Here is a 9,887-nt window from a genome sequence, read left to right as displayed (position 1 = left end):
TGGTGAGTGATCAAAGGTTTGCCTGTGATGGCCTTCTTGCACCACCTGCTGGTAGATCACTGACTGCACTTTATATATTTGATACATGTGTATGATTACGTCAAGATTACTTTTGATTACCGATTGCTTATTGTAGGTATATTAACAACATCTGAGGTGTGTTGATTTTTTTTTTGTTTATTCTACGTATATTGTGTACATGTGTGAGGTGTTTTGATTATAGATGATATTGGACTGTTACAGGTATACCAAGTACAAGTGTGAGATGTATTGATTATTGATAGATTGCAGGTATATTGAGTATGTGTGTGAGGTATTGATTATTGGTTGATTATTCATTGTTGTGGGTATATTGAGTATAAGTGTGATTTATTGATTGCAGATATATTGAGGATGTGTGTGTGAAGTATTGATTGTTACAGGTATATTGAGTGTGTGTGTGTGTGTGTGTGGGTGATTGATTGTTGCAGGTATATTCTGTGTGTGTGATGGTTTGATTGTTGCATGTGTGTGTGACGAATGTATATTGAGTTTGTGTGAGTGATGTATTGATTATTCAATGTTGCAAGTATATTGAATACGTATTGTATTTATTATTAATTATTGCATGTGTGTGTGTGATGTATTGACATATTGATTAATATTTGCAGATATGTTGAGTAGATATGTGTGTGATGATTGATGAAAGTATATTGAATGTGTGTGCTGTATTGATTGCTGAACGATATCGAGTACATGTGTGATGTATTGATTATTGATTGATTGTTGCAGGTATATCGAGTACATGTGTGACATGATGGCAGAGGAGCCCATAATTCCCCCACAGCAAACCCATACTGATCCGCTCCGTTGTCATGACACCCGTGCCACTCTTTTAACAAGCAGCGAAATGGTTGCCGGCCGTTCTGTGAGGTTTACGTTGGCGACGAGCGAGTAGCAACCACCTCCCAAGAGTATGATAGGATGAAGTAAGTCACGTTGTTTCCTTTTTGAGCTGGTATGAGAGCTGAATACAGATGTGCACCACTGGTCCTAATGTGTGCTGGGGCTCTACAGTACATGAATGTGTGTGTGTGTGTGTGTGTGTGTGTGTGTGTGTGTGTGTGTGTGTGTGTGTGTGTGTGTGTGTGTGTGTGTGTGTGTGTGTGTGTGTGTGTGTGTGTGTGTTTAGGGATTTTAAGATGGAGGATGGCAGGGCGGAAATTCCTCTGAATGTGACTGTGCAAGGAGACGTGTTGGTGGTCATCTACCACGCCCGCTCCACCCTCGGGGGACGCCTGCAGGCCAAGGCATGAACCACACACACACACACCACATATATTATACACACACAACACCAACCACATATACTATACAACATACCCACACACACACATGTCCAAACACCTCTCACAGACACACAGACATACCAACACACCTCTCAGACACACACATACCCACCACACACACCTCTCACAGATGCGCACACACATACCCACACAGACCTCTCATACTTTGCATTTTTATATCTACACATTATAGTGTGTGTGTGTGTGTGTGTGTGTGTGTGTGTGTTTGACTGCATGTGTCTTGTTTAGATGGCTTCCATGAAGATGTGCCAGATCCAGTTCCACACAGGTTTTGTGCCGCGTACGCGACCACTGTGAAGTTTGCTAAGTGAGTGGAGACTGGAGATCTGCCTCAGGAACCCAACTGCCTGTGTGCAGCACAGCCAGTACTCACACATCCAAACCACTGTTCATGGGCTTTAACAGTATGTGTGTGTGTGCGCGTGCAGGTATGATCTGGATGCGTGTGACATCCAGGAGAAGTATCCTGACCTGTTCCAGGTACATTTGGATGTAGAGGTGGAGCCTCCTGATCGCCCTAGCAACAAGACACCGCCCTGGGAGAACTTCTCCACCAAAGGCCTCAATCCCAAGATCCTTTTCTCCAGCCGAGATGAACAGCAGGAGATCCTTGCCAAGTTCGGTGTGTAAAGCCTTTCAAAATGGATGTAATTAGTGATTATAAATTAATAAAATGAATAAAATTACACATAGGTTGTGGGTTGTCAGGCAGAGTACTGGAGGTTTGATTTAATGTTGTAAAGGTTTTCATAGGGTTTTTTTTTTTATTGAAATATGTTTGTTTATTCACTGATCTTTTTGATTCCGGCTTTCCGGTCCGTCTCACCCTGTATCCTTCTGTCTCTCTCTATCTCCCGCTTGTCTCCTTCCTTTCTCCCCTTTTCTCACACCTGTCTCCCTCTGTCTCCCCTCATCTACTGCCTGTCTCTCCACTTCTCCTGCCTGTCTCCTTCTGTCTCTCCTTTTCTCACACCTGTCTCCCTCTGTCTCCACTCATCTCCTCGTTGTCTTTCCAGGTAAGCCAGAACTCCCGAGACAACCTGGTTCTATGGGATTCTGCGACTCCGAATGCCCCCCACCGGACTGTGCTCCTGATGGCCAGGGGGCGGAGACCCGGACTCCATCCCCACCCAGCGTCAGCACAGATACCAACGCCAACAACTTCTTCCAGACGCTGGACTGGGAGGGTATGCACTCTGCTCTCTCCTCACATATTACTGTTGTAAGTGCGTGAGGCTCATGACTATTCCCTTCCTCAGATGCCCGTGGGCTGTCCAGTCACCCAGAGAACATGTCGGAGGAGGACCAGGAGGATATGAGTGGCGGAGGCTCAGAGGAGGAGTCTGTTTCTTACTCCGCCCCCGTGGACGGGTCCCTGTCACGTGACCCCAGCGAGCCTCTGTTTGAGGCTGAGTTTGCTGTCTCCCCTGCTGAGCCGCAGCCGGACACCGAGGACCTCCTTGGCCTGAACTCTGACCCCAGCCTTCCACCTGTGACCTCTCAATCAGCTGTTGCCATGGAAACAGGACTGAAGACATGTTCCAGTAACAGTGATCTTCTGAATGACCTGTTTGCATCTGGCCCTACCTCCTCCAACACAGAGGAAACGGAGGATCTGTTCTTCACAAACACACCCAACCAACCTTCTACTGCCCCTACTGCCACTGGTGCCAGTATTGCCCCTAATGCTGCTACTTCTACTAAGGGTAAGACTGTGTGTGCATGTGTGCATTTATGTCTTTTCACAGAATTCATGTGAATGTACAAACCTCCACACTAGAACTGAATATCTCCCTGTCTCTGTAGTAAATGACCTGTTTGATCCCTTTGGTATGGGGTCAGAGGTCACGGCAGGGTCAGACCCTTTTGGCGACCTGCTTGGGTCAGAAAGCAGCAGCAGTTTCAAAGTTCCAGCACCAGCCTCCAACTCCAGCCTCTTCAACCTCCGTAAGACCCTCCACACACCAACTCACACCACCTTAGACCCTCCACACACCAACCCACACCACCTTAGAATCTCCACACACCAACCCACACCACCTTAGACCCTCCACACACCAACCCACACCAGTTTAGATGTTATTTATGTAGTAACGTATATTGCGTATGTACATCTCAATCTGACCCAACCAAAAAAGATCTATGGTCCATATGGTCCAGCTTTGTCGGGATAATTTTGCTGATCCTGGTAAAACAGATTATTTCTCCTCTGATTTTTCCTACATTTTTGTCCTAAAAAAAAAAAAAACAAAAGCACACACACACATTTCAGACATTTCCTTCAAATGATAATTTTTTAAAAGTCTTGTTCATGCTAGTGCTGCAAGCTTATAGATGCTTCTGCTTGATTTATGAATAATTTTAAGGTGTGTGTTGATGTTAATCTTTGCTGTGTGTGGTGGTGGTGATCTGTAATCTTCAGTGTTCGTGGTGATGTTAATCTTTGCTGTGTGTGGTGATTGGTGTGATTGAATAGATAAAATAGCGGGTGAGGTGCCTAAGATGACATCATCGATGAGTCAGCCTGATCTGCTGGGTGGTTGGGATAACTGGAACCCCAGAGCCCCCAGTTCTGCTGCTAGCATGCCTGCTAATGCTGGCAAACCCGCTTATACTGGTAATCAGTCATTCAATCAATGTCAACCAATCATCTGATTGCAGCACAGCCAGTCTGCTAATGCCAGCAAACCAGCTTTTAGTCATAAATAATACTTTAACCAACCATTGTCAACAAATCCTCTCACTGCAGCACGTCCCATCTGAAAATCCCAGCAAGTCATCTTGTGTTGGTAATCAGTAGATCCATAATGTAATAAGTGCAGCTCTACATTTCATGTTCCTCCAACTGATACAGATCAATCAGGCAATGGTTTCTTTGGCTTTTCCTGGTTATCAATAAACCTTATCCAAGCGTGTTCACATTAATCGACAGAATCGTGTTGCAGTTTTTAGAAGCGATGTATTGTTCCACCTCTACGGGGCTGCACCTGGCAGGACCCCTACTCTTAACCAGCCTGCCTGTACTGGTCATCACTGCTTCAGTCAGTGACGTGTATGTGTGTGTGCCCCTCAGCCAATCAAGAGATCACACAATGAATGCTGCTTGAGTTTTACTGATGCTGTATGATATTTATAAACATGTGTGTTTATATCGTAAATGTAAACGTACAAACATGTTGATATATATACATTTATTAAGTGTATTTGCATGCGTGTGTGTGTTGTAGCTCCTGGCTCTGCCTCCATCTCGAAGGCCAAGTCCCAGAGTTTTGACCCCTTCGCTGATCTGGGTAACTTGGGCTCCACCCTCCCAGGTCAGAACTACCTGTGCTGCAGCAATACCTCCTGCCACACACACACACACACACACCCACACACACACACACACACACACACACACACACACACACACGCACACACACACAGGCATTAGCTATCCCCTTAGCCCCAGCAGACATGGGCTGAATCCGAAATGCTGTATTTACGCAATAGGCACTATATTTCAATGCAGTACTTTCTGCTCAACTGTTAAAAATGTACGTTCTTTCAGTAGGCGACTGGGCAGTTTTCATAACCTCGGACATACTACCTGTTACCATACTGCTTTGGTGTACTGAAGTACGGCAAGTACGGCATTTCGGATTCCGCCATGATATCTCTGCTCATCTTTCTTCCTCTGTGCCAGCAGGCCCCTCCAGCAGTGGTTTCTCAGGCTCTGGGTTTAAAGCAGCGCCCCCTGCTGGAGGCTCTAAGAGCACATCCCAGCCATGGCAGCAACCTCGGCCAGCCTCAGCCACCTCCAGCAAGGCCTGGATGCCCCCAAGTTCCACCCCTAAACCCCCAAGCAGCCAACCAGCAAAGCCTAACTACAACCTCAACTTCAGTGTGATTGGAGGACGAGAGGAGAGGGGCATCAGGGGGCCAGGCTTTGGTAAAGACACACCCCTGCTGGCTCTACCTATACACACACACACTCTCAAACACTAATGCTGTGGTGTGTGTGTGTGTGTGTGTGTGTGTGTGTGTGTGTGTGTCTCAGGCCCAAAGCCCAAGGTGAAAGAGGATGACTTTGAGGACCTACTGTCCAAACAGGGCTTCTCATCTAAAGTGGATAAGAAGGGGCCTCGTACCATTGCTGAGATGCGTAAGCAGGAGTATTCTAAAGATATGGACCCTCTCAAACTACAGGTACAGGGTCCACTCATATACTCTCTCTCTCTCTCTCTCTCTCTCTCTCTCTCTCTCTCTCTCTCTCTCTCATATGATAACAGGAACCTTCTCAGACTACAGGTACAGAAACAATGCTCTTCTCTCTCTTGTATGTGCGTGCGTACGTGTGTGTGTGTGTGTGTGTGTGTGTGTGTGTGTGTGTGTGTGTGTGCGTGTGTTAGATCCTGGAGTGGATCGAGGGGAAGGAGCGTAACATCCGGGCGCTGATCTCCACGCTGCACACGGTGCTGTGGGAAGGGGAGACCCGTTGGAAGCCCGTCAACATGGCTGACCTGGTCACCCCAGAGCAGGTGAAGAAGTACTACAGGAAGGCCGTGCTGGTGGTGCACCCAGACAAGGTGAGAGACACAGGCTTCACGTCAGAAACGCACCGCTGTTCACAGAGTGGGGGGAGAAACATAAAGAGATAAACATCAGGAGGAGATACAACAAATATGATCAGAGATTATTCTCGCAACAGGACAACAGTCTGTGAGCATGCAAGAAATCCCCTTAGCACATACAAGCATTGAGGCACAGACAGTCAAGCAGTGAGAGGCGTGATTCATCTAGAGGGGGGAGGGGGGAGCCAGAGGTCTGGTGCTCAGTTTTTGTGTCAAAGTTTGCGGTGGAGGGCGAGGAGCGTCCTCTACAGTCTCTATGTGGGGGAAGGAGCAGGTAACCAAGACGACAACCTTCAGGGTTGTTTGGGCGCCAATGTAGATAAGCGAGACGAATTACATTACAACATTACTACAGTTTGTCAATATTACAGGACAACACTAATACTGCTGTGGTATTCTATAGCTACATTATTGCATAACTGCAGTACTATACTACATCAGTATAGGAATATTACAGTAATGTGCTACAACACTACTACAGTGTTAACATTGTTAACAATGTAGTAGTTTATCATCTCTCAGTATCATCTCTCACTGTATATAAGGTTTTTAACCTATGTCACTACCCCTAGTGTTTGTGTTTTTTAAGGTTTTTAGTGAGCCTGCAGTGTCTGCTAATACTTTTAAATGACTGCAGTGCAAATAGTTGCACTGGTGACATAATATTTGAAAACTGAAAGACAATTTATAGAATGTGGGTGCTTGGACAGAACTAATCCTGCAAAGTTAGTCATTCCAAAACATCTTCCAGACATAAATGTGGTTTAAATGTTATTAATCCCTGTTAAAGAGACTGTGGTGTTTATTAAACCCTGCTAATGCATCTGTGATGTTTATTAAGACCTGCTAATGGTTTTGTGGTGGTGTTCCGCAGGCCACAGGGCAGCCGTATGAGCAGTATGCAAAGATGATCTTCATGGAGCTCAGTGACGCCTGGTCCGAGTTTGAGAACCAAGGAGCCAAAGCGCTGTTCTGAGCAGGCCCGCTGGGCTCCCGGGCTGAGGTTCCCGGGCAAGTTCTCCACCCCCCCCCCCCCCCCCCCCTCACTGCCTCCGCCCTGCACACAGCAGCAGAGAGAGGGAGAAGAGTGAAGTTGTCAGACTGAGACAATCGGAGGAGGCCGTGGATTGTTCCCTCTCTCCTGAGAGTGGGACTCCGGTGCTGATGGGGGTGTCGTAGTGATAAACTGTTGTCTACCCAGCGGAGCCAGCACCTGTCAGACTACGCTTTACCCAAACAAGGGACCACACCATCTCCCTGCCGTGTGTGTGTGTGTGTGTGTGTGTGAGGGAGAGAGAGAGAGGGATGGTCTGTGGACATACACACTCATTTGAGAAAGTAGCCTGCTCCTAGCACTGCGTCTCCACGCTGAAGGCGGAGCACTCTGGATGGATAGGAACAAACATGAAGAAATCCAGCTTTCTTCTTCTCCATCTTCTTTATTTTCATATCCTTTTTTATCTTCATTTTGTGTTGTCTTTTGGTTGTTATTTGTTAATCATTGCAAATTAGTACATCATCTAAGCTAAGCTCTCTCTCTCGTTCGTGTGTGTGTGTGTGTGTGTGTTGTACATGCACAAGTGAATGTATCTCTGGAGCTCTGTGGGTCAGGGCTTGATTTTGGCTGTTCAGATGATTTTGATGCACCTAGAACAATGTAATCCTGCTTTAAATCCACACAGCTAAACTAAACTTTGCTTCTGTTCTAGAGTGCCTCAGAACTCTAGAACCTGAATTCGCATTTGTTGGACCAATCATAAGTGTTTGTCGTATTTATTGTTGAGAGAGAAGCACTGGGTGACTAATAGCTGAGAACAGAAAGACTAATATATAGAATGTGTGCTTGGACAAAACGAAGTCTGCAAAGCTGAAATCATTCCAAAGCATCTACAGACATGAATGTGCTTTAAATGTTCTGTACTGGCTGTTTGGGAACATAACATTCTTCTTTATATTATCACATAAAATAAGAACCCTTAATAGAAAATGGCATTATTTTATGTAACACTTTTACTTGAATTATGTTTTTTTTCTTCACCTAAATGACCAATCATAAAACGTTGACCAATTTCTGGTCCTGCATGGCATCCCTGGGGTGTAGGACACTGGACTGCAGTCATGCTTTCTCATCCAGAGCAGTAGTGGAAAATCCCAATCAGAATCATGCTAGAGAGATTATAGAAGTTACTGATTTAACGAACTTACTGAGTTTAACACAGGGCAAGAGAAACTTTTGCTATGATGACAAAAACATTACCCATGAGGTAAATAATTTGATGTGAGCAAACCTCAACTGCTGAAGGATATTTTCAGTATTGCAAAATTTGATAACCATCCTCATAAAAACAGATGTGGAGGTAGTCTGGTATGGTAAAAACTACACAGGGTGCTTGTGATACTACTTTGTGATTAGGTGGGTAAGTGTAGTTCAGGACTGCACAGGATTTTAATAAGCACTATTAACCAAAAAAGGAAAAAGTCCAGGATGGTTAAATATGTTGGGATACCCACTTTTTGATGTGTAGGCAATAATGCAGTGGAACTGGTCTTCAGGAGTCTTAATCTGTTTCAGTATTTCAAGATGTTTTTCAAGAGGGGTGTTGTCAGAAACATTTCTGTTGGATGACTGGACAATACTTCATTGAATAGAACGGGCAGAAGATCAGTGATGCTGCCATGTCCATCACGTTCCAGGAGACTGGCATCAAGTAAAGTCTTGTTATGATCACTAAATGAAATATGACATTTTCTCTTGGTCAAACTGTATAGTCCTACTGGCGTGGTGTGTAAATATTATGGAGTGGGCTAACAATCTTGACTTTGGGTCTAAATGACTGCATTAGCTTTTGGAAATGTCTTGTGTTATTCTCACATTGAGTGCAAAAGCACTGTAAAATAATGTTATATTTTGCTAAAGGAGAAGTCTCCTTATTTTTTCATAGTGACTCAAGTCATTCAGGGCCTTTTGTTTTCTATTATTTTCTATGAACGTTAAACGCATCGTCTTGGTCGTTGGTCTTATTGAAATGTCCCCTCGCACCACCCATTCCAACTGTTGTTTTTCCCGCCCAAATAAACCGTCACTACACCGTCTTTGTCGGCCTTTGATTCCAGTACCAAACGTGGTCGTGTGGTGTGTGCAGGCCTAGTGGTGGTCTCGCCGTGTAAAGTGTGAACTGTGAGGTTAATGTAAATATTATTTAACTCGCTGGTTACTTCATATACATAAGAAGTAGCGAACTAAGACTCGAAGTGTGATTTGCTTTCTGCATCATTCGCTTTCATTAAGCCGTGCACTCGTACGAATCTAAAAGACAAATAATTTGGCAACTTCGCTCGTCTCTTTGTGGTCTCAGTTTATGCAAAGCATGTCTCAGCATCTGGAGTCAGCTTTATTCGGGTAGCCAAACCATCATCGACCACAACTATTCCGATACCCAAATAGCATTTTGCTATCTGGGTATTCTTTGTCGGGCCAACTAGCCAATCTAAACATCTTATTGAATTGACTTGGTAATTACAGTTAGACAACACCTGCCGTCTGAAAATTATTTATAGCCAAACATGTTAAACTAGCTAGCTTACTTGTAGGTTATTTATAGCTAAACTGAAAGTAAACTAGATGGCTAGATGCAGTCTCGCGCTACAAAGCCAATTAATCTAACAGAGATCGGCTCTACCGATAAACATATAACCGTCAGCCACACTGTCAATCTGCGAATCACCCCGATCACTCTAATCATCTCGGTTTTGACCGATCATATAAGGAAAACAGACTGGCTCATTGAACAAGACTGCCAGCAGGCTGGCGGTCCGACCCGGAAGAAATGACAATGTAATCAAATGCAAAATAAAAGTCTAGCTCCATGGTTCTTTTACTTCATACTTCGCACCAAGAAAGTTATGGAATCTGTACTAAGCAAAG

General features: G+C 44.8%; 1 protein-coding gene across 1 annotated transcript in view; it reads left to right on the top strand.

Annotated features, from left to right (window-relative positions):
- gak (cyclin G associated kinase) overlaps positions 1-9,055 on the top strand; it is a 67,820-nt gene extending 58,765 nt beyond the window's left edge. Inside the window, 16 exon segments of the mRNA XM_076998826.1 lie at positions 772-814; positions 816-872; positions 874-968; positions 1,172-1,289; positions 1,578-1,629; positions 1,632-1,656; positions 1,778-1,971; positions 2,366-2,536; positions 2,609-3,055; positions 3,156-3,296; positions 3,826-3,966; positions 4,577-4,663; positions 5,035-5,280; positions 5,389-5,537; positions 5,741-5,917; positions 6,837-9,055. Coding sequence (XP_076854941.1) covers positions 772-814; positions 816-872; positions 874-968; positions 1,172-1,289; positions 1,578-1,629; positions 1,632-1,656; positions 1,778-1,971; positions 2,366-2,536; positions 2,609-3,055; positions 3,156-3,296; positions 3,826-3,966; positions 4,577-4,663; positions 5,035-5,280; positions 5,389-5,537; positions 5,741-5,917; positions 6,837-6,938 — 2,245 coding nt within the window. The 3' untranslated portion in view covers positions 6,939-9,055.
- The last annotated feature ends 832 nt before the right edge of the window (positions 9,056-9,887 follow it).

The sequence above is a fragment of the Brachyhypopomus gauderio genome, chromosome 3 (genome assembly GCF_052324685.1).
Source record: "Brachyhypopomus gauderio isolate BG-103 chromosome 3, BGAUD_0.2, whole genome shotgun sequence".
NCBI lineage: Eukaryota > Metazoa > Chordata > Actinopteri > Gymnotiformes > Hypopomidae > Brachyhypopomus > Brachyhypopomus gauderio.
Note: the sequence above shows the minus strand (reverse complement) of the source record. Positions and strands in the feature narration are given on the sequence as shown.